General features: G+C 35.6%; 1 protein-coding gene across 2 annotated transcripts in view; it reads right to left on the bottom strand.

Annotated features, from left to right (window-relative positions):
* Positions 1-25826, bottom strand: part of FANCD2 (FA complementation group D2) — a 50339-nt gene that overhangs the window by 5785 nt on the left and 18728 nt on the right. For both annotated transcript variants that reach the window (XM_087955018.1, XM_026673238.2), the window contains 23 exons: positions 23083-23214; positions 22315-22422; positions 21292-21401; positions 20977-21037; positions 19235-19354; positions 18803-18876; positions 18566-18709; positions 17101-17201; positions 16570-16685; positions 15207-15315; positions 13610-13711; positions 12677-12792; positions 11904-12050; positions 10464-10580; positions 8995-9123; positions 8770-8888; positions 8341-8451; positions 7965-8092; positions 7417-7516; positions 5939-6061; positions 4197-4290; positions 2267-2338; positions 1053-1091 (listed from right to left, as the gene is read on the bottom strand). In XM_087955018.1, the coding sequence (XP_087811144.1) occupies positions 1053-1091; positions 2267-2338; positions 4197-4290; positions 5939-6061; positions 7417-7516; positions 7965-8092; positions 8341-8451; positions 8770-8888; positions 8995-9123; positions 10464-10580; positions 11904-12050; positions 12677-12792; positions 13610-13711; positions 15207-15315; positions 16570-16685; positions 17101-17201; positions 18566-18709; positions 18803-18876; positions 19235-19354; positions 20977-21037; positions 21292-21401; positions 22315-22422; positions 23083-23214 (2472 nt within the window). The remainder of the gene's footprint in view (positions 1-1052; positions 1092-2266; positions 2339-4196; positions 4291-5938; positions 6062-7416; positions 7517-7964; positions 8093-8340; positions 8452-8769; positions 8889-8994; positions 9124-10463; positions 10581-11903; positions 12051-12676; positions 12793-13609; positions 13712-15206; positions 15316-16569; positions 16686-17100; positions 17202-18565; positions 18710-18802; positions 18877-19234; positions 19355-20976; positions 21038-21291; positions 21402-22314; positions 22423-23082; positions 23215-25826) is intronic.

The following is a 25826-nucleotide window of genomic DNA, read 5'->3' as shown; positions in this document are numbered from 1 at the left end:
GTGATATGCAAACTCCTTGTACATGTAACCCGAAATTCACATAATCAGTGTCTACTATTAAATAATCTGTGCTGCCCCTTCTTTTTCACAAATATAGGAAGTCCTTATTTATTGACTGCCTTAGACAGCGACTGTTTGCAATTATGACACTGATAAAAAATAACTTTGTGACCAATGCCTGCATCTACAACTTTCTGAACATCTTTCTCTGTCACAAGTTTGCCATTACAGCACCGTGTTATCCTGCCCTGCCCCTGTTTCTTTCTTTTTCCACCCCTCAAAGAGGGCAGAGATTGCCTAAACAATCCCTTCCTAAGTTTTTTTTCTCCACAGCGCTAAAAAGGTCCTTAAAAAGAGCTACTGGCAAGTTAACAAATTCAATTTTGTGGCCATAATTTGTTGATTAGAATATCAACTGTCTGAAACTGGCAAAACTCTAATCAATTTCACACTAAAGGCTTTTGTTTTTGCTCCTAAGGAAAACTTAAGTAAAGTCCTAAGCATAGTCATGGTCACCTGATTTTTTAATTATCAAATGGTACACTTAATCACCGAGTCACCAAAAGAGGACTATATGTATTGATAGGAATAAAGTATAGAGTCAAATGGACTCCTCAGAACGGAAGCTTTGGGAAATACTAAACTGGCTGCAGCACTGAAGAGTTCATTTTGAGGAATGGCAAAATTAGACAATATTTACTCTACAAGAAAACCATATTAGGTTGGAAGCCATCTGAAATATATGTCACTTAAAATATGCATTCGTATGTAGACCTACCCACCAATAAAAATAGTGCATGACAACCAGACCAGGAACAAGCAGACCAGAAGGCAGAGTCACAATGCTTTCCTCTCAACAGTAGCTATGATCCTCTGTCTCTGAAGTCTACTTTCTCCTTGGGGAATAGGTTGCTATGAAAGGTTATACCAAAAACGAAACTGAAATGTAGAAAATGTGGACATCTCTACACAGAGCAGATATATATGGGAGGAAGCTGATATAATACTTTAAACTTTCCTGAATTTCGTCTTATCACATGATTCTCACTGACCTTCAAGCAAACACTGAGTACAGGACGACTGTCAAATACCTGTTTGGAGATAGGGAAAAAAAAGTTCTTTTTAAATATAACATATTAAAAGATAATATATTACCTATAATAAAATAATATAATGCTAGTTAAAAAATACAACTACTACTGCAGAACGTCAATAGTACATATCACCACATTCCTTCCTTAATATCACATTGATACTACAGCATTTATGTGAAAGAAAGATGTCTGTTTATATATTTAATAAGCTGCCCATCTCACATACATGACTCTGAGCAGCTAACATTTAAAACAGAGCAAAACAATAAAAACAACAGAATAGCCTGTCAAATAACAGCTGAGAACACTCATAAATACTCAAACACGAAATGGGCTCCCACATACTATTAGTATATAATTATCATATTAAAAGTTACCCTAACTGCCGTATAGCATAATTTAAGGTAATTTTTGTTTACCTTAAATTTTAGCACATAATTTTTGTTTACCCTAAATCTTATTTGAAAATGCAATCCCCACTGTAACATGACAAAGGCTGCCAAACCACACTGATACCAAAACTGTAAATATCCCATATACAAACAAATATTTGCATGTGATATATTGACAATGATGGCAGGAGGGAGGGAAGGAGAGAGGAAGGCAACAAACCAAATATTTCTTCAAAATTGGGAATGTTATGTTTGTTAGACAATAGTAAAGAAAGAAAATGACCATTTCAATGGAAACAGATTAAAAAAATAATGGGAATTTTATAAAGGCAAAGAACATGGATAGTTTTAAAGATATGCGAAGTAACTCCAGTTGTCTAACCTGAAAGTCAGCAATATGATCCTTCCAGGATAATCACATTCATATCACAAAGGGCGTTCACTCACACATATTCCAAGGAATATATAAATGCATATGATTAAAATATCTTACAACATCTAAATCTTGCAAGACCTATGTTCTTTCTGCACATGATCTGCCTTGCTGAAACAAGATACATCAGAATACTTCTTGTAAGAGTAATGTATTCAGGATAAAAAGAAAGTTTCAACACAGTTCACCAGGTCCACAAAATCAAGTAATTGTATAGCAATCTAGAGGTGGGTGGTGTATAAAATTAATAATAAATTAAAAATATTTAAATCTGAGTAATCTATATCAACAAACAAAATGCCATCATGATTTCATATACAAGAAACACTAATGTGAATGTTACCCACCTTGACCAAATTAACAAGGATGTGGAAATCACGCACAGCCAGGTTCCAGTGTAACAACTTCTCTAATTGGATCTATGGAATGCAGATAAACGACATTAATTGGGTATCATCCTGTAACTGTTTAAGACAGAAAGGATTATTGCAACTCACATGACCCATTTATGGAAATACTAACTTTTATCTCTCAATTTCATATGGATGTATTTTTTTAATTTCATGTTCCTACTACAAGGCTACATTCAATTTCTAACCTTTTCTTAATTAAAGAAAGTTGATAATTTGCTCATTAAATCCAGATTTGTTCCCTCCACCACAACCAAAATTTTCGATTGCAAATATAATCTTCTATTCTTATTACCTCTATTCTTCTTAACAACACCTTTGTGATCCATGGAACCTACTAATATGCAAACTTGGGTTGTTAGATTAAGGCTGCAAATGTGTACATACCTAGCCTGGAATAACAGGATTACAATAAACAAGTGTGAATGGTGTTGAAGCATTAGATAACTCAAATTTAATGCTAAAACCTATACAGACTCGTGCAGTTTTAGCTTTTAACAACTTCTATATAAAATATAAACTATCTGTTAAGTGCATCAGAGAGGGGATTTTGTGGGCTTTCATGCTTCCTTTTTTCTGATATTGATGCAGGATGATCAGATTTGCTTCCACTGTCAACAGTAAAACCTGGATTTATTGGAACCTCCCCTTCCCATACACATACGTCAAAGAATGAATGCAAAAGACAAAATGTTCATTTGGAAATTCCCTGGAAATAATGGGCAAGTCTATTGAATCCAATGTAGTTCAGATGAGTCACATATATTTAAGAGTAATTTACATTAATTATATGCTAAATACAGACTATGCATCAACACAACACAAATGATATACATTTCATCATACACATTATGACATCATTTCAAAAATGATATAAATTGACTAAGTGATGTAAATTGTCAGGAAATCTGATTTTAAAGACATTGGGGAGCAACGTACCCTCCCCTGCAAATGGTTTTACTGAGATTTTACCATAACGATTTGTTAATTCTAAATTCTACAACCATGCAGAAATCATAATATAGGCAGGACTCCAAGTTACATTTCCTGACATCTCGCTTTTTCATGCACAAAATCGTATACAGTAGCTAGGTTTGCTTATATGGGGCAGAACTTTCACCTGATTCCTATCCAGTGATCTTTATTTATTGAAGACTGCTGACTAAAGACAAGTATATGTTTGAGGCTGGGGAGAAACCAGCTGTTCCCAGATACAAATGGTTGTTATAGAAACGTACCCCAGCTGCCTTCAGATACAGATAATCAGAGTTGGAAAGGACCTTCTGGTCATCTAGTCCAACCCCCCGCCCAAGCGGGAGATCCTACACCATTTTCTGACAAATGGCAGTCCAATCTCTTCTTGAAAGTCTCAACTGATGGCGCTCCCACAACTTCTGAGGGCAAACTGTTCCATTGGTTGATTGTTCTCACTAAACATTTTTTTAAATCCTGCTTTTATGTCAAGTATCCGTTAATTTGGAAAGGTGGGAAGAAGAAACATTAGTTTAAGCTCCTGAGAAGTAAGTCCCTGGAAAAATCAACGGTTGTGGGTTGTAGTTACAGATAAGAATTCCATAGTATCTGTCTGGCCAATTTGATCTGGCAGGGTTGGGTACTCCAGGTTCCATCAATTAAACAGTGCCACCTATTGAGTGTTGTAATTCCCAGCAAGTACCTCCAAGTTAAAATCCAGTCATTATGTGTGACAATACACAAATACTAGTGCTACATATGTTCCTTGTAAATAAAAATTCAGGTAGGTGTTTTCTGTCTCAATAATCTCTATGAAACACATCAAAAGAATACATATTCTTTTCCTGAATGATGACATATTCATAACAATACAAGTTCTAGTTCATCACATTACCTCACTTGAATCTGATGATTTTCCAGCAGATATGCTTCTTATTGAAGTCTCTAATTTAGTCAACATCACCCGGAAATAAATGGGAAAAGTCTGTCTGGTTAAAAAAAAAAAAGGGTGACGAACTATAAAATATATACATTATACTCACCATTATATTACTACTTTCTGATGCATATGTAGTATCTATCTTTCAAACAAGATTTATTTCTGGAGAACTGTCCAGTGAGGGGGGAAAACCCTCTCAAACTAGTTGTTATAAAAAATACAAAAAGCAGCCCAAATTAAAAATGAAATCATGTGGGTATTATCATTCAAAGTAAGAACACTGAATCCAAACCAAGGAAGCAAAACGAAGCTAAGTGACCTGAGGAAATACACTAAATTCAGGGGGTGGGATCCGACCGGTGTAACTACTGGTTCGGTGATTTACGATTTGCACGCGCATGCATATGAATTGTCGTCAGCTTACTGCCTGGACAGCTGAGCAGCACTGCCGGCAGGTGTGCAGCAGTTGGAAAAGCACTTTTTTCCTGCTTTTTCAACCACAGCTGTGCCGCGCAAAGCAGCTGAGGTTGAAAAAGCAGGAAATAAAGGTCAGGTAAGAACCCGGGCGGGTGGGTGGGCCAAAACAGCAGCAGACATAGAACCGGTTCTATGTCTGCTGCTCTTTAGAGTTACCGGTTCTACAGAGCCAGACAGAACCGGTAGAATTCCACCCGACTAAATTTTGTCAAGGATAGGCAAAACTATCCAGCATTCCGTTTTTTCATATTGTAAATAGATGTGTGTATTTCAACTTGCAATCAGATGTTAATAGTTAAGTTATTGTATAAACTTGGTTAACAGCTATATTAGCACTTGTCTTTATTGTTAAGAATGATGGTGGCATATTGTTGAAATTGATCAATAACTTGGCGTATGCAATATTTAGATGCAGTATGTCTAAAATATGAGAAAACCCATAATAGCTGTGAATCTGCTGACTTTTGGAAAGGATATCCAAGGACCTAAGAAAATAAGTGAAAAGCCTGAAAAGTCTCAGTACACATACAGGATCTCAGAAAATGTATGGTGAAATTGAAGCAACTTACTTTTGGAAAGATGATGAACAAATCTGAGCTGCAGTCACTCACAAGTGAGCAATCTTGCTAAGCGTCCAACTATTATGGTAATAAAACTATACACCAAGTATTTCTCCCCAAATGTGGTCTGTGAAAATTTGTCTTCTTAAAATATTGTAACTTTTATTTATTTATGTAAGCCAACTTTGCACTCCTACTGCTTACAGAATGTCTGCTAAGTATATGAAATCAATGTAAGATCAGATGCCACAACTAGGCTTGTAATCATGATATACTATAAAATGATTCCATTCTGCTTCCAATAGCTTGATCATCTAAGCCAGGGCTGTCAAACTCACAGCACGTAAGCCGATGCATCACGTGTTGGCCACGCGCAAGCCCAGTTTAGCAAAGGGATGAGAAATCGTGATATGTCATGTGATGTCACCGTGATGACGCAAGTTTGACACTCCTGATCTAAGCCTTGCATCTCCGGAAACATTCTTAATTCTATAAAGGTGAAACCAATACATCTTCTTAAATAGATAATTATATTCCAAAATTTGGAATGAAATAGAACCCTGGCATCTTTAAACTTCCTAGAGCCTAGTTTACCATAATAAGAATATTTAACCAACATACAGCAAACAGGTTTTTGGCCAAATAATGTGTAATTATTACCTGGTCAGTGTAGGGTAAGTGGAAGAGTATCCATCTTTAGAAGAACGAATCAGTTCTGGAACCCCAATGCTTGAAATGTCTTCTATCTCCTTCAAGATATCATGTGTATATTCCATATAAATACTGCACAGAACAATTTTTCACAAAATTATAGATGTTTCTTTTGAAAGACTGAATTAAACCTTTTTTGGACAGTAGGTTTTATCTGACATATGGAGAAGCAAACTTGTTTTTCATTTCAGCAGCAGGCGTGATTATGCATTCTATTAAAATTTTTATTTATTAGAAATCAATCAATTCAACATTTTAAATATGGGAATAATATATAGATAGTCCTTGCTTAACAATGATAATTGGACCATAACTTCTGTTTCTAAGCAACGGAGTTATGAAGTGTGATGTCACATGACTGCACCACAGTGATAAACCTGGCATTCCTGACTGCCATCATTAAGCAAGGATCATGAGTGGTTGAGTGAAGATATTCTTGCAATTTCCTGCTAGCTTCCAACAACTAAAATCTGTAGGGAAACCAGCAGGAAGTTGCAGCTTCCAGGTGGCTCAAAAGCAGCTGGCACGTAGGTAAGTAGCACATGATTCGGGCCTAGGGGTGGCTGCTGCTGGGTGGAAGAGAGTGTATTGGTGGGCAGTGAGGCATGGTGAGGACAACTGCCTGGTGGGAGTGTGTGCAAGAGCCAACAAGGCATGGCATGAGTGTAGTGGGGTTGGGGGTGGCTGATGACAGGTAAGAAACTTAGTGGAGTCATTTGTGATCTTCTCTGCTGGCTTCCTCATTGACTTCGTTTGTAGGAAATTGTGATCACATGATCTCAGGGTGCTGCAACTGTCATAAGAGCAAACTGGTTGCCAAGCACCCAGATTGTGATCATGCAATTACAGGGATGCTCTAAGAGCCAAAACTTCAAGGACCTGTCGTAAGTACCACTCGTTCAGCGCCATCAGAACTTTGAACAGTCACTGAATGAATGGTTGCTTAGTGAGGATTACCTGTATTAGCAACCTTTCACATTTCTTTTGTTCAATGGTATGTCATGAGAAAAAAATGGCAATGTAGGAAACAGAGTTCTAATTTTCAGTTTTGGCACCATACTGACATAAGGAATTCAGATTTATTTTGCCTTCCAACCAGAAAATGCAAGGTGTTTTTTTTTTTTTTTTAACAAATGGAGGCCTAAGAAAGAAAGGCCATTTGGTTCATTTTACGGTAGTTCTTTGCTGAAAAATAGTATTGGGTGATAATAACAAAGTATGACATTATCAAACCTTACCAAATTGCCATGCTTTTCAGGTGAAAATTTAAAAAAAAACAGTGCTAGAAAGATCCTGCAGTTTATACTGCTAAAGTGTTTATTCTCTGCAATTGGCAATTTTAAACATGTTTAAGGAAACTGCCTATTTGTAGGGTTGCCTTTGAAAAGAAGTGAATCGCAACAGCACCAGAAGAAAAAAAGTCTTACGTCAGCAAAGTATTGAGAGCATCATTAAATTGAGAGCCCTTCTGACGGGTTCCACTGGGTTGCATCCAAGATTGGCAAAGGAAACCTTTTGTGATAGAAGCTGTCAAAGAACAAGAAGGAATGCTAGATAAGGCTGCTCACTAAGATTTGTTCTGAGAGAAATTATATTTGCTCAATTTAATATAATTTTGAGTTAACGTCTTGCAATTTACGGCAATGATAAACCCAAAGCATCTCAGGTATTAGAAATTCAGCAACACTTACAGTCCTCTCATCCTTTATTTATTTTTCAATTAGGCCCATTAATTATGAAGGATGGAAACTTTACCTGTTTTCAATTAAATTATTTTATTCATTCATTGAATTTATACTGCATCTCTCTATTATCAAGAATGATTTTCTGCAGTGTCCATAACACATATATCATGTTTCTTCTGTTGGAATTATAATGCTATAGTTACAAAATTCTCAGGAATACAATAAATCCTTCCAAAATACTGATGTGCAATAGAAATAAAATAAAATAGAAATGAAATTCCACATGTTACCTATTTCTTTGCGTTTTGGATTGGCCACAGATTTTTCAGCAATGACAAGCAGAAGCTGGGTAAGACTCAATGCACAGTAAATATTTGGAATGTTGTGCTGGAAGTTCAGTAAATACTGGAAACTCTGACTGTAGGATAAGGGAGAAAAAGGAAATGAAAATATAATTTGCTAGTAGACCTAAACATTACATTGAGTTTTTCTTGTTCATAATTAGTCCCATAATACGTTTCTGATCTTGTTCTTTTAGATTTTTTTTGGAACCGTGCATAAAAAATGTTTGTGAATTCTAGGTCTCTGATATACAGTATTAATAAATGTTAAGTCCTACCAAGTCCTTCGTATTTTGTACAAAGTTGCATGATTCTTTTCTGGTACCTGAGTAGGTCCTCAAGAGGAAGCTCTCTATCTCCTGGCTTAAGTCTGCATGCAAGGATATGCAGACTTGCTTTTAATAAGCCATGGTTCTCATGCTGAGAAAATCCATTCCTGGGTGAAAAAAAGAGCATCAATTATTTGTTGCAATAGTTAATACAGCAAGAACAAAAGGCATTTTCATAAACTTGATTTGTCTTTTGTTTGAACACACTTTGAGTGTGATCTCTAGAGAAGAAGCCAACATTAGTCTGGTAGCTCAGTTTTCTCACTGTCTGTCATAAAAATATTGTAACATTGCTGTATGAAAAAGACCCATCGAAGTTTATGCTATGGGTGGTCTGCTTCATGACATTCTATAAAGAAAATAAAAGGCCAATAATAAAATATAAATTTATTCTCACACTTATATTTGTAATTCCACATACTTACCAAGCAAACAGGAGGTGAAAGATTTGCAATAAGCGCTGATAACAGGATGACATTAATTGATGTTCCTGAATATTGACACCTGGTCCATCAATCACACCATGGTTCTCTGTAATCAGCATCTTAAGTAAAGAATATGTTACTGCATAAAAGGCTGTAATCGGTTTACTTATGCCATAATGTAACGACAATGTATGCTGTTATAGAATAAATAATTTGTGTTCCAACCTGGAAGTGGTTGTGCATATTTTCTATGTGATTGCACAGTGGCTTTAAAAGTTCAGCAGCATATTCAATCACTTCTTGAGATGTACTTTGGCAAAGATGTGAAAATCCAGCATTTTTATTTCCTTTTCCCTGTTAAAAAAATACAGGTTTATTCTTTTGAAATGCCTTTGTTCCTGTAGTAATCATACTTTAACACAGACCATTGGGGACTAAAAACCTGATATCTCTTTTTGTGAAGAAATAAAAAGCACTGGGTGTAACTGGGAAAAAATAATTAAAAAAAACCTAGCACTTGGCATCTATCTGAAAAATCAAGATTTTAACTCTCTAGTTCCAGAACGCAGGAAATAAATTGGGACTGAATATTAGAAAAACTTCCTAGTGCACTAGTTCAACAATGGAACAAAACAACCAGTGAAATGATGGGCCCTGTGCTTTGAAAGTGTTCAAGTGAAAGCTAGATGTATGGGAGAGGTTTCATCTGAAAGCCACCGTTGATCAGGAAATCGGACTTGGTGGTCTAGAGATAACTTTTCCCAACCCTATGATTCCAAAGTCTGTCCCAGTGGACATTCAGCAAACATAATGTTGTTTGGAATATGAATCTGATATAGCAAAGAGTTGTTGCAAAGTTGAGCATATCTTTGCATACAAAGACAACCAGATCACTGAATCTTGTCGGAAGAGCATCAACTTAGAAAAAATATGGCTTACAATCAGAGCAAAGTATGGTTTAATAAAAACAGTTAATTAAGGAGAAAATTAAAGTGCAGCCCTTAGATGAATGTACACTAATGCCTATAATAATTTCAAGCATCAATTACAATGTAAGCAACCAAAATGCATCATATCTTAACTTTAAACTGAAATTCTACAGTACTCTGGGGAAATTATAAGTTTCCGGATCCTAAACCAATACTATTAATCTCAATATTAGAAATTTAAAAATATACTAAATTGTTGCTATACTATGAAACTACATAGTGGATATTTCATTTATTTTCCTTTTTATTCATATTAATCAGTATATCTTTGATGTCCCAATTCATCATTGCTTCTGTTTCTGCTTTATAAAAATGTATTTATTAGATTTCTATTTTGCAAATATTATTTTTTATAAGTCAAGGTGGCAAACATATACAATATTATTTCCTCCTATTTTCTCCACAACAACAATCCTGTGAGATGGTTTGGATGGAGAGAGAGAGAGAGAGAGAGAGAGAGAGAGAGAGAGAGAGAGAGAGAGAGAGAGAGAGAGAGAGAGAGAGAGAGAGAGAGAGACCCAAGCTCACCCAGCTGGCTTTCTTGCTTAAGGCAAGCATAGAGCTCAGTTTCCTGGTTTCTAACCTGGTGTTTTAACCACTAAACCAAACTGGCTCTCAGTTTCATTTAAACAAAGTTCTTCTTTAAATGAATTTCTTAAAATTCCATTGCTTAAAGCTACAATGCTTTATTCACAAGACGCATACCTTTAAGAAAGGAGTTCTCCTTGCAGGAGCTAGTATTAAGATATGTTCCATTTTCCGGTACAAATCTTCTAAAAGGAACAGGAGCTCAGTTGGTTCTAACTGCACTACTTCACGGATCTAGTATTTTAAAGGAAGAATACAGTATAATTCCAGTGTTCATAGTAAGTCATATGTTTAGTATACTATACATGTAATGTATTGAGATTTTTCAAGTAGCTGAACAAAGTTCTTAAAATGCTAAAGAGAAAAGGGGCAAATGTTTGCAATTCTCTTATGAAAGGCAACAGGATCAATTAATTCTATCAATGATAGGTAGACATATTGAACATTGCAGCAAATAGTTTTAATGTACCATTCACTCTTCTTCCTGTGAAGACAGATTGGCTGCTTTGTCAGTGACTTACTTCTAAAAATTCAGACAGAGAGAAATTGCCAGTAAAGCTCAGGAACTGAAAAACTTGTAGATGAGTATCACCATCCAGAATTAGAGCTAAGTTTACAGCACATAACTTGGTATATAGAAAGAATCTGTAGAAAAACATTCTAACAAGATATGCAAGATATACCTAAGGCTTATTTTGAATAGTGTCTACATACCCTGTGTTATAATCAAGATGACTTTTCTTAATTTACTAGATTATGATTATGTACTCTGATATGCCATAATTATCAATTGGAAGTTCAGGAACCCCACACTAATAACTTGCATAGCAGCTGTATAACATTAATTTTAATGTAAAATCCCAGTGGAAAGTAAACTGGATTATAGAATGTCCATATTCCAGAAAAAATATATCTGATCCAACATAAAAATTAGTGGGTTTCGATGCCACCCACCAGTGCTGGAAAACTCTGAATAGGATTCGTACCTTGCAGGGCATCTATCAAGATTCTCTGTTTAAATGGGACAGACTTTCCTCCCCTGAATGTGACAGTGATGCTCCTTATCAGACACTGGCTGAGAGCTTATACAGGAGGAAAAGCAGTTTTTTGCCAACTAATAAATACTGTGCTTAATTGGATAAATGGTCCAGATGGAAACTTATATGGAAACTTATTCCATTCTAATCAATCAATATATTTTAAAATGTAACCCGTATAATAATAGATAAGAAGATATATATATGGAACTGAGTGTTTACTGGCTGGATGCCCTTCCTGTCACCAATGTGGAGCTATATTCAGCAGATATATTCTCCTTGTACCCAGAGAGAGAAATATCTGCCTCTACCTAGGATCGAACTCACAGCCTCCTGATTGTGAGCTGTACCTCTAGCCACTGCACCACTCATCCATGTACTCTGTGCTGTGTGCTAAATAAACAAACAAACAAATAAATGCTTGATTATAACTGAAATACTGATTTTAACTCAGAAAACCGTTTTGCCCATGATTCTTCATCCTGAAGTTAAAGATCCACCATCATACTAGCTAACTCACCTTTGTGTGCATCTCTGAGTCCAGAACAGATTTGGTCAGCAGTCCACAATGAAGGATGGTAAAAACTTCCAAATCTAATTCACGGAAGTATGCACTGTAATTCTGCAGCTGTATTAAAGGAGTTCCTGGATCTTTTTCTGGAGAGTTCTAAAGAGAAGTATATAAACCCCTTCAAAAGAAGACGATATAAACTGAGAGCTGGCAATCAGCTGCAAAAGTGGCACCATATTTCGGATTGATTCTTAATGGCACTTGATACTGTATGCATACAGACTGAGCAAATTCTGCTTTGTTAACTTTGTCGCACTGGTAAAAAGATAAAATTGCACCCTCTGCAGAATCTAATGTTTCTTCAATAATCATTAAAGATGTTCTGATCAAATGAACAATGGAAAAAAAATCAAAGACTTTGACAGCTGAACTTTTCATCACTGGGATGTGCACATCCAAATAAATAAATCAGATAAAACTATGTGTAATGATTCAGTTTCTAAACTTCAGGCAAATGATCATTATACTGGTTACCAAGAATCTGAGAGTACTGTATATTATTCCCATTTCTATCTAATCTCACTACCAACTGAAAAGATCCCATTACTCTACTTTGCTTGTTCAACAAAAGTTTCTTGAACTACTTTCCGCAGATCTTCTGGCTTATTATATTTTCATAAAAGATACAAGACAATAATGGATATATTAACCTCAGACTTCTAGAAAGAGACCTAAAACATCCCAAGTTTATAAACTTAATGTATTTTCAATAGGACACATACAGATTTTTCTTGTTGACTTGTCTCAGCTTCAGCTTGAATTATTTCCAAGTTCTCATCCACTTGTGAACTATCTCCAAAGCTGTTTTTGCTGCTATCTGATTTTAATCTTTTTTGTCCTAAAAAAAAGAAAAAGGTTCTAAAAGCAAAGGAAAGCCAGTTTCACAGCTGTTTAAAAAAACCTCTAAGAGAAAGATATATTATAGTATATTTGAAGTCTAAGCCCTTGCATTAACACACATCCCTTTAGGGGATTTCACGTTTCAAATAAAGTCTGCTAAATGTAACTTTTGACTAAACTTAGGCAATGACAGACTTCATTCCAAATAGATAAAATGGACAATGGACAATGTTTATTGTTTCTGCACCCGTGTAGGCATGTTCCTTCTCTACATGAATAAACTAGTATTTTATACAATAATCTCATGGGCTAGAAATACCATACTCATTTTTTAGAGACATGTCCATGCTGCTGCTTATTACAGGTATCATGTTGGATTCTAAATCTCTCTGGAAGAAAAAAAAAATTAAAAGACCAGATTGGCCACAAAACTGTGCTGCCACTGGGAAGATTTTAAAATTGGCTGCTTCACAATTGCCCTAGCTATCCTGACTCATGAATTGCTGACGTGTAAAAAACGATGTTGTTGAGCAGTTCAGTAGTTGTACAAACACAACTTGGGGAGTGGGGGAAATGTATTGAGATTCATGTTATATTTCTGAAGCTACTTTGAGTCATGCAAGAACCAAAGTAAATGAAATGAAATGATCTTCATGGACCACTAAAAGCAGATGATTTAGTATTGCCACTATTAACAGTAATAATGTATAAGAAACCATCCATTCAAGAAGAATGTAACTATAATTCATACTCAGCCATTAAGTTTTTCTGATTTTTTTTACATTTTAACCAAAACAATGAATTACATGTGGTACCTTTGTTCTTTTTTTTAATAACAGAAGTGGTATTGAGGACAGGTGCAGCTTCTAAGGTCTCAGCATCAAAGTTAGCGAGAGGAGGAACATATCCAGGGCTTGCTGAAAAATCAGAGGAAAACAATCCAAGTAACTTAATTAAGTTTCTTATTTTAAATGTTAATCTAATTAATTTAGGGGGAAGATAGAAAGGCATCATATTCTGATTAGTGATTTCAGGAGAAATTCTTTTTTTTTTATTATAAGGAATGAGACAAAGGGATAATAAAGAATGGACAAAAGATACAAATATAATGACTCAAATTAAGATGGATTAAATAAGATAGAATTAAGAAGAGTGAAATGTGGAGAAGCTAATATAGAAGACATAGAATGGTAAATAAAATAGGTAATGACATGTAAGATGAGCATGAATATAATTGAAGTCCATGTAGAGAGAGATACCTGGGGCCAAGTTACTTTCCTAAAAGATTTTTTATATGTTTGTGTGTTGTGTGTTTATGTTTCTGGGAGAATTAATAAAACCTTGCAGAAATATAGAATGAGAATAATGGTAACCAAGTCAGAAAGAAATAGATGAAATAATAATAGTGAAATTGAATAAGAGTAAAGAGAAGTAAAGAGAAACTGGATAAGAGGTATTTGTATGCTCATATGGAAATGGTTTAAAATAGAATTATATTGTATAAAATAAGGTTTTATTTGACTTGTAAAATTTATAATGGAAAAAGGTTTAAGTATGTAATGGTTAATGATGATTTGTTTGTCTTTAAAATTAATAAAATTTGTTTTAAAAAAAAGTTTCTTATACAGATAATCTTTGACTTATTACAATTGGGACCAGATTTTCCATTGTGGTTGTTAAGTGAATTATGACTTTTTTGCCATGATTAAGTGAATAACTGCATTTGTTAAGTGAATTATGCAGTTGTTAAGTGAATCTGCCCTCTCCTATTGACTTCGCTTGTTAGAAATTAGCTGGGAAGATCACAAATGGCAATTATGTGAACCCAGGATGCTGCAACCATTGTAAATATGCCAGTTGCCAAGTGCCTGAATTTTGATCACATTATTGTGGGGATGTTCCAATTATTCTAATTGTGATGACCAGTCCTAAGCCACTTTTTTCAGTGCCCTTCTAACTTCAAAGAGCTGCCAAACAAATGGTTTTAAGTTGAGGAATACTTGCACAGGTAATCCCTGGGCTACAATGGCAATTGGAAAGCAAGGATTATAATACATAGCTCTTATATTGCATTTCTGTAAGGAAATCGGGATATTCTGATTGAAAATATTAATCACTTACACTTTTTCCAGAGAACTACTTGCAATATTCAAAACATATGTCTCTGGATCATCATATGTTAACTGTGTGATGTAGACATAATTAACACATTAATCCCTATGTATTCTTTCTATGTAGGGATTTTACATTCAATCAACTAGCCCTAAGAAAATTAGAATAGTACTCTTTCCCTGCCTTTTTTACATTTATACTTTTGAGTTTAAGTTTTCTATTGTCTTTTAAAAAGCCCACATACATTGGACGTTATTTCTGCCTACCCCCTTCTTACACCTTTATTTCATGCAAGATTACCTGCTAAGCATTTTTCCAGAGTACATTGTAGCTCAGTAATGTTCTGTAACCGAGTCAAAACTTTTCCTTTTATATTAGGGTCTTCTTCTCGGCAGAAAGCATTCACAACCTTGAGGGACAAATTCGTAAGATCAGGTTAGAGACTTTTCTTACCATGTGCTACCAATTTTTTTTTTTTTACAGTTCCCAAACTGTTATGATTTTTCAATATACTGTATAATAAGAAATACTATTCTTTAAACCTTAAATCAGTTCCAAATATTGGTCCCTGGTAAAAATTAATTGATCAAAATCTTTAATACGAAGTAGTGATTGTTACTTCTAGTCTTAGCTATAAATGTACAGCTGTGGTTGTTGTATTTTTCTATTGGTACACAATGCCCAGATTAATAAATTTTGCCTTAGGCATTCCTATAAGTCCTTTAACAAATAGAGAAATAAATAAAACATGTCTGACAATATTTTAAGTAATAAATTATTGATATTCATATGTAAATTCCATCCATCAATTTCCAGTCTTAAGAATTTCATATTTCCCAACCAACACTTGCCCCCAGCTATTACACAACGTGAATTAAACAGTACAGGTAGTCCTCGACTTACAACCATTTTTTTAGTAACTGTTCAAAGTTACAACAGCATTAAAAAAAAAAGAGGGACTTAGGATCATTTTTCACACTTTACAACTATTCCCCATGGTCATGAGTTTGAAATTTGTGTACTTGGCAACTGGCATGCATTTATGACAGTTGCGCTGTCCTGGGGTCATGTAATTACCATTTGTAATCTTTGGCTTCCAACCAGCAAAATCAAAAAGCCAGATTTGTGGAAAGCCAGATTTGGTTAAGAGCCACGATACACTTAAGAACTGCAGTGATTCGCTTAACAATTGTGGCAAAAGGTTATAAAATGGGGGGGGGGGGACTCAGTTAACAACTGCCTTACTTAACAACATAAATTTTGGGCTCTATTGTGGTCATAAATGAGAACTACCTGTAATCTGATATTTAAAATGTTTTCCAAAGTAGCGTTAGCCATTAACAGCAAAAACAGGAAAAGATTTTTCTACTTTTTTTGATACAATAGTGCTTATATAGAAAGAAGTGTAAGTAAGGATATTAATATTTGTATACGTACAAACCTAAGATTCCAATATTTGTATTCAGGAACATGCAACAACGAAAAATAATTAGGAAAAAATTATATACTTTGCTATGCTAAGTCTCTCTTTTTGGGAAAAACTCTCAAAGTGAAAGATTCTTATTATACTTCGGGAAAGATTATGATTATCAAACAGACACCTGTCCTATTAATCAGGAGTGTCAGCACTATGAAAAAATGCACCCTCTGCAGCACTGCTTACCTCACGAAACCAGTTCACCGCATGAAATAAGAGCGAACAAAGGAACTCACGTTCTTCCTTTGACAAGGACTCTATTTTTTCTGCCACCTCCAAGCTGGTCAGATATAAAGGACACACTGTAATAGAATACAGTAAAATAAATTCACTCATAATTAAGCTCGTTCACTTAATTGTTGATATATCTTTCTCATACATTTTCCTGGTATGAAGTTTGGTCAATGGTTTCTGTTTTGTTTCTGTTTCCTTTTCTCCCCACTTTCTAATGAGTAAGTTTTGTTTTCTGTTGGCTGTTACAATCCATGTTATAAACTGCTTCAAAATGTGCAGCATATAGAAATATAATATATAGCAGCATTATAGAAATATATTAAATAAACAAATATACAATGGAGACTTTCAATGTAGCAGATGGTAATGCTTAAACTTGATCCCCAGTTTTATCACTCATTCTTCTGCATCAATATCCCACCTATAATATTCCAAATAGAAGTGGATTAAATTAGACAGAGGTAAGCTGTCGACATGCTATACCTAACAAGGCATCAATGTCCTCCATACTCCCTTTATTCAGTTCTGACATGCAGAGCCTCAGCATTCGGAAGAAGGGTGACAAGCATACTGGAGACACTAGCCTGAGAGGTGAAAAGAGAGAAACCTTGTGAAATGATGGTGGTGCTGAATATTAAAAAAAGCCTTCCTTTGGAACACGTGCAATTTGGCCTGCAGAAGTCACGGAGCCCGAATCTACTTTTGATTGGTCTCCAGAGTATTGTGGCTATGTTCCTATGCGCTCAGTCAGCAGTCAAACAATTGATAAAAGAATACTTCTTCCAGAGCTGTGTAGGTCTCACAATCATCAACAGCACATACAACTTTAACTTGTATTGTTTACAAAAAGCGTCAGGAAACTTGGATGGTAAGAGAAAGCCTGGCTGAATGGAGGGACAGAGCATGGGTAGCCAGAAATAGTTATGTTAGGCTTAAAGCAGTAACCAGCCTCAAGTAATGTGAGATCCAGAGAGGAAGTCATCATTACAATTTTATATAGTTTTGAAAATGAGGCTAAAGAGAGACTATAATAATTCACTGATATATACTGAATTACCAAGGGCCAAAGTCCTACAGACCTCTGCAAGTTTTGCGTATCAGATAGGTTACCAACAATTTTGGGGAGGGAGAGCTGAAGTGTAAGTTTACAAAAACTGCTTTCATCCAAGGCCCTGGAGGTGGCAAAGTGATTTGGATTTCACAAGGGCTATAAATTGGAAGGAGAAACAGGCATAATTGTCAATGTTCCAGTTCAAAAACTGACATCATATTTTAATTTTTGGGAGATCCTACAAATGGCTCAAGAGATCAACTAGATTGTAGTCTCAGGGGGATGAAACATTTGAGAACTACTTCCTCACATCAGCAAACCTCCACTTTTAAGACATGCACAGAAATGGGAAGTACAAGAACCTGACAAGAGGGAAAAATCTACTCACAAATTACAATATTTATCAAACGGTAGCAATCAAAGTACATTTAACTGAGAAATGCTGTGCTTATGGCAAAGAGGACAAAAGCACGGGCTTTTTAGGGTAGAATTTCACATGAAAGACTAGAATGCTGCCACCAAGCAATCTACACAACCAAACCAGAAGGACTGGAACTCGCTTTTGGAAGGAGCACAGGGTGACTGCAATCCTCCCCCGTCCCCAAAATTTCCAATTTCCAAGGCATTGAGCAAAATGACTGTTGCTTTTTCTTCATTCACTTAATATTTGGTAATTTTGGAAAATACAACACTTTTGATTTAACATAGGATTTTCCATTAAGACTCTTGCATACCCTAGCATGCCCTGCCCAATCTGGTATCCTTCAAATGTGTCAAGACCGCAGTTTCCAAACTATGCTGGATACAAGGATCTAATTTAGATTCAAACAGCATCTGCCTCAAGAAAACTGGCCTAGTGCTTCAGCTGAGTAAAAAAAAAAAGGAGACAACTCTAACCTTTTGTCCTTGCTTTCCGCAGCTGTTACATCCAGGTTCATGGAAAAGCTCTGGGACAACAGGGGCAGCAAGTTAATAGCAATACCCCCCTCATTTTCACCATCTTCCAAGGCATACAGAGCTTTCACTGGGAATGGGAAAGTACTGGAAAGAAACCAAATGTCAACAGTAAAGCTCAATATAAAAATACCACATTTAATCATTTTTAGGAGAGATTATAATACTTTTTGGAAATACCTATCCTCTATCTGGAGAAGATCTGTGACAAAATCGCTCTCAAAGTCTTGGACCACATAGTCCTTAATCCAGGCCTTAAGGGAAAAAGAAAAACAACAATAATTCCACAGGCAAATTTATTGGAATTGGAGAACAATGGAGAGATTAGTTATTTTCTTCAGATTTACAATATTGAACGTGCTTTATTGTGAGTTTATACTATGCCAAATAGGGATGCAAAGCACTCTTGCAAAAAATTGCTGTAATAATTTTTCACATGATAAAAGATGGAAAATATCAAATTATATCTAATCAAAAGTTCTGCATGCTTCAATTACTTTTCAAAAGATTCCATGAGCTTAGGAAGAAAAAGAAACAAGCTGCTTTAAAAGTTGGCCATGATTATGCAATATAATAAGGGAAAGGGAATAAGCCCAGAACTCTGTATCCTACCAGGATCTGCAAATCCAGATTTCCTTTCTGAATTAAGTTGGCAAGTTCATCATAGTATAAAGCCAAGGCATGAGGATCCTGCCCGCAACAGGAGAATACAAGCTCCAGCAAAGTTATAATCTGCAGAGGGAGAGAGAAAAAGGGGTGCTTGCTTTTAGGCACCTGAAGGTCAGGCACAAATAACTAGGTATATTCACTGAGTTCAAAGCACAGAAAAGTTTATTATTGCTATCTGTACACAAAAATCTAATCAACTAATTGATGTTAGATAAGGACCAACAAAATTCAGAGAGAGCTGGATTTGGGTTTCTTAAGGCAAAGCAATGACTCCAAACTGATGATACATTTAACTCCATCTTTCACCTCAGCCTGCTCTTCTCCTACAATGACACAGATTCAGACCACATACTGTGAGCAGCATTCCAGATTACCTAAAACAGCATTAGGCACATGGAAAATACTCTGTATCGGTAGGTCCTTAGGCAGTTGCCTTTCCAAGCAATCATAGTCCATTGGACCCAGAAAAAATAGGCTTTATTTTAAATATGACTCTAAAAAGTGTTTTAATTTTAAAAAATAGACTCTTTTTATTATCCCAATCCCTGTTAATTCAACAAGGAGTATTTCAATAGTTAATTTAAAAAAAAAAAAAACCTCAACTCTAAATAAGTCTACATTTCAAGTTAATAGCACTGGTGGTTTACATAGAAATCTGCCCAGTATTGGGGAGGGGGGTATATAAAAGGAATGAGAGGATTTACAAAAGAATAAGGGGGGATGTTTTTCCAATCGTAACCAATCCCCTTACAACTGACCACAAAAGTAAATTTTATGTCAGACTGACACTAGTTTGCCAATAGCTGGACCCTTGATGCTCTCAGCTTGGTGGTTTTCTTGTAGACGTTTCATTACCAAACTAAGTAACATCATCAATCCATCTGTTTGTCTATCCTTATCCACAGCATTCTCTGACAGGCAGATTGAAGATTCACTGCAATGAGCCCAGAATTTGACTGATGCCTCATATAATAATATCAAAGGGGAATTGTGGTGCCTGTAAATATACCTATAAGAGACCTAGTTGGTATATGATTAAGGCACCAGGCTAAAAGCAAATGTCCTGTCTTAAGCATGAAGCCAGCTGGGTGACCTGAGCCCTAGGCAAGAAGGCAAGGGTCCTTCTGAAAATCTTGCCAAGAAAACTTCAGGTTCAGGCAGTTGAAGGCACAGCCCCATCCTCATCCCTTTTACTCAATGCGTGTTTTCCTTTGAACATTTTAAAAAATACAATCAGCCAGGTGGAGAAACTTAAGAATATTTCTTAAAATATTTAAGGTCTCGTGTGCTTTCTTCATCTGGGCTTCTCTGAAAACTCCCACTCATCTACACCCAGATTTATACTGATGGCCCTTCCACTGGGCAATAATCCAGTTTCCATGTAACTCTGAATCACGGTTATTACTTGTACAAGCTGTGACAAGTCAAGAAAATTGTTTTGCCCTCAAAATGTCAGCAACGAAGTCTAAAGGAGACCCGGGGGAGAGAGATATGGAAACATAGGGCTGAATGTGTATGGACATGGCTAATAAGTTTCCCATATCTGCAGTACAGAAAAACAGAAGTAAAAAAAGGGGACAAATTATTGCATTAGAGCCTTTTTCTCATTAAAGCTAGGAGAAAAGAATAATTTCATATTTCCCTGGTAGCGCAAGAGATCTGCATAGAGAAACAACCCAACTTGCCTCTCTGTGTTGTTCCTTGGTCAGCTGTTCCCTTTCCAGCAATTTCCCATTTTCTTTGCTCCTGAAATTGGGTATGACATTAATTAAGGATGTCCGATGCAGCCAAACCTCCACATGTAATTTCTTAGTCTGAACCAGAGAATTACTGGAACATTGCTGAGGAGTTCAAAATGAATGCAAAAGAAAGCCCTTATATTCTTACTTCATTGACTCCCTTTACTTTCATATTTTTTATAATTCTAACTCACTGTTATGTAATGATCTGCAGTTTGTCTATACTGCCCTTTCATGATCATGGGATACTTGCTTGCTCACCTCTTGGCTGCCATACTGCCAACCATGGTAACTGCTCCAATAATCCCAATACGTTTATACTTAGGGATCGTACTTGAGAGCTGCTTTCTAATCACCATGTGCATATCATCCTGTGCGGAAAGGAAACCAAGTATTATAAAAACTGACATCCAGAAGTATGGGAGATAAATCTACTCCTGAATTGTAAGCAATGCCTGAAGAACAGTTAGTAGCACAGAACTATCAAAGCATACAAAAAGAACATAATAGTATTCTGTTCTATAAATTGAGAGATATTTTAAAACTACAATTTCCTCCTTGGAATTCATGCAACTACAGTATACAATGCTTCATTAGTTGGTGATTATTCTTCGAATGTAAAATGCATTTGCAAATGTTAGAACCAAGAGTTAAAGCAAGCAAATATATCTGAAAGGCAAGGCAATTCATATAGAAATGTATGATGTTCCAAGGATTCTCAAATAATAAACTAAATATCACTTTGGTTATTTAGGCAACAGTATTCAATTTTATGTTATACTGAATTTGGAAAACATCTAGATTCATACATGGCTCCAATTTTTTAATGAATTTACCAAAACACCAACATGTGAAAAAAGAAATATTAATCAAAAATTAATAGCAACATTCACCAAATTTTAAGTAGCTATTTTGCACCCACTATGCATTAAATCTTTCTGATACCAATGGCATCTAGACACTTAAAACTGAATAGAGAACTAGCCCCAAAATCTTCAAATGTAGAGGACATAGCGAATGACCTTGAAGGAAAAGCCACTGCCAATGCAATCTTTATAGACAGCCAGGCTTGAGGCCAGATCAACAAGATAATTTGAGAAAACATCTCAGCAAGTTCCTTCCTAGTTCACAGGAAGATAAAGTGAGGGAGGGGGAAAGCACATTCAAACTTGCAAGGTTCTATTTCTATAATTTACAATAAAAGTAGTCCTGATCTATATGGCACTGATTTCTTAATCTGGTCTACCTCGTAGGGCTAACATCAGCTATCAATGGTCCACTCACCTGGATGTGGCTGTTTCTATGCCCCTGGATGAATGCCAGCATGCTGAGGATATCAAATAGCTTCCGAATTTGCTGTGGACCGAGATTATCCATGTAGTCCAAGGTGCTCTGAAAGGAAAATTCATGCTCAACACTATAGAATATCATGAGTACATTAGGCAGGTAAGTAGAAGATAAATTGGAACATTTCTATAAGATTTATTTGTGTCACAGACAGGTAGAAGATGGACCAATGCCCTTCTTGCCCACAGCCAATTTAGTATCAGCTGGTTGTGAGATTCTGCCAACAATTAAGTGCTGTATCCAAAAAAAAATCCATCTTAACATTCTTGTGCCAAAAATGCATACTCAGGATTATTTTAGAGACCAAATATGCCTAAATTGATATAAATCTTTACTTTGAAAAATAAGTCAATGGGCCACAAGGATTCTAATAAGAGAAATATAGATTCTCGCTCTCCAAAGAATCTCATATATCTTCCACTATCATATTAATTACTCTATTTTATTTAATCAGTCTCTTTTCTTTTTTCCTTCAGTGAGAAATATGCAATAATATTAGACAGCCAAAAGGGATTGCATGCTTATTTATTGTGGGCTATCACAAACTAGATGGAATTAATATTTTGGTATATGAAAGAATAAAAAATGCTATTTTTAAATACTTTATGCTTATTTTGTCTTTAAAAAAAATTTCAGTTCTGAACACTGCAAAGACATTAGTTAAATATATCTGAATCAAAGCTTCCACTGTTGAGCCATGCTTACCTTCAGAAAGACAACATAAGAAACAACTGATGAGGTATGGACAGACACAAGATCAGTTAATGTATCCAGAGAAACATCCACTTCAGCCTTGTTGCCACCACATATATGAGTAACCAAGGCACCCACAATCTCCTGCACAAAAGCGAAGTAGAAAAGAAAAAAAATTGAAGGATAAATGTTTTGCTGTACTTTTGAACAGAATAGCATTTGCCTGCTAGGTTTGAAACTGGTAAGGAATGGTTGAAAAGTCCTTCTTAAATAGACTTCCACGTTTATGTGGCTCTCCAGCAAATGGAAAACTTATTGCATCTAAACAAGCCAGCTTTTAAAGAACCACAAGTTCTTTAAACCAAGTTTTAAAGAACTTGGATAGTCCTGGAAAAGGTCATTTCAGATTTACATCTATGTTAATCTTTGTTTTAACAGTACTTCTTGTTTCAAAAACTATTTTATTTTTTATTTTATTTGGTGTTATGGTAAGTTTTATATTTTATTTTACTTGCACAAAAGAGCACTAGTCTACTTATAGTAAAACTGGGCTGTGGCTGCTTTTGTTACATACAGAATAAAATGTGCCCAAAGTCATTAACTCAATGCTACATGAGGCAAAAATATAACAAGACTGTTACATAACCTACATCTTCTGTAATTTCCTCAAAAATATTACATGAGAGGTTCAACTGATTTAAGACCTATGGGCAGCAGCATTACACAGTTATAGGCCCATCTGCGGATGACCATCATATATGAAAGACTATAAATGGGTATGTAACAGGGTAAAAGAGAAAGAAAAAAATTAACAAAAGAAAGAAGTGCAGGTTTAATTATGTATGATAGAGCTAAACTTTTATGTTAGAAAGAAAAAATTGGTATCATCTAGGTTTTTCTGGATAAGCATAAAAGTAGAAATCCTACTTTTGCATGTTCTCTTCCAATAAATGTTAATAACACACAACCGGAAATAAATTTGAGGGATAACTGTGCAATATTGTGAATGAAAGTGATCCAAGAAGAAAAACATTCTGTCTTACTTCCGGTTTGAGCTTCTTCAGCGACAGTCCGAAACCTCATCTCTGCGAGGCTTCGATCTGTGCTCGCCGCTGGAGCGCCCTGAGCCGGCTGGTTTCAGGGCTAAGCCACCCCGTAGAGGTGGTGAAGAGGGGGGAGACTGCCAGCAGGGTCGAGGAGAGCCACATCTCTCCTCCCCAGCTGGCCATTACTCCCTTTTCCGAAGGCGGTTGCAGCGGTGGTCAGAAATGGCCACCACAAAGAAGAACTCGACCGGAAAAGAATGTGCAGGAGGAAGATAAGAAGAGAAAGTTTTGGTTGACCGGGTCAAACAGCAAAAGCAACAAATAAGGTACCCTGGAATTGAAACTATTAAAAAACAATAACATTGTTCCCTAAGAAGATTTTTAAGCTGCGAAAGAGAGAGAAAAGGGAAAAGATTTGGTTTTCTCCTTTTCCTATAATGACAGCTAAGAGACTTAAGCAAGAAATTGGAAAAAAAATCCACTTTGACATCAATAGGCATTCAATGCTGAAAATAAAAAGTCAAAGGGATAATAAAGATTTCTGGATAATTAAAAACTTTTGAAAGCAGGAAAGGAGAGAAAAAGAATAAAAGGGCAGGATCTGGAAGGGAGGAGACTGCCTAGAATTAAAAAAGAACTTACAGCAAAATCTCAACAAGACTTCCAAAAGATACATTCTAACTGAAATATCGCAACAAAAACCCCAGGAAGAGAAAGTCGAAAAAGAAATAAGAAGATATAACTCAGGACTACCTGGATTACTTGATGATTTCTGGATTCTTGGTTATTGTTTTGAATGACTAAAATCAATCGGGTGGTTGTTTAAAACTGTTTAAAATGGCTCCACTTTTAGAAGAACTGAAAATAGAACTTAAAAAGTACAAAGAAGATGCACAAGAAGGGAGAGGTGCTTTTGGCTTCGTATTTCAGTTTTTAGAAATGGAGATTTGGAATTATGAGAAACAAGAAATGCCTGCAGAACAAGAAGATTGCGACAAAGAAGAAGCCATCTTTAATGAACAAGTAATCTTGGATGGGGGGAAAAAAGGAAAGGGGGGGAAAGAGAATGGAAAGTTTAAGATTGGGAAAAACAACTCCCCCCAAAAATAGAGTGAAAAATAAGTATAAAATCAGAAAGCAACAGAAGAGGGAAATGCAGAAGAGAGAATTAGAACTAGAGAGACAAGGGGGTAAAAAGGGGAGGGAGAAGATGAGAGGGAAGAAAGAAAGGAAAAGAAGTTATAAAGGACAGAAGCAAAATATAGAGAAACAGGGCCTATTTACAGATAATGGGTGAAAATTTAATGGAAAAAGGGATTCTGCAAAGGTACATAAGATAATATGGTTATATTAGAAACATAAATAATTTTAGAAAATATGAAACAATGTATGATTAAAATGTCTGATAAAATAGCTATCGTAATTCAGTGGAATGCTTGTCAATAAATAAATGTAACAAAAGGTATATTTAATGATTTATAAAACATATGTGAAGAGAAATAAGGGAAAAATTAATTATGGAGATTATATGTGTTTTTAAGGAAGTATGATATTTAATTGAAAAGAAGTGTTAAAGATGTTAAGATTTTAATGATTGTTAATGATAGAACTGAACTGGAATGGAATGAGGGTTTATAATTACATATATTTACAATCTTTCTTTCTTTTTTTTAAAGAATATAGTGTGTATTATAAGAATGTACCAAGCAG

The sequence above is a fragment of the Notechis scutatus genome, chromosome 2, assembly GCF_049901735.1.
Source record: "Notechis scutatus isolate UNSWTSFEM ecotype Mainland chromosome 2, rNotScu1.2, whole genome shotgun sequence".
NCBI lineage: Eukaryota > Metazoa > Chordata > Lepidosauria > Squamata > Elapidae > Notechis > Notechis scutatus.
The sequence above is the reverse complement of the archived record's forward strand: the minus strand, read 5'-3'. Positions and strand labels throughout refer to the sequence as shown.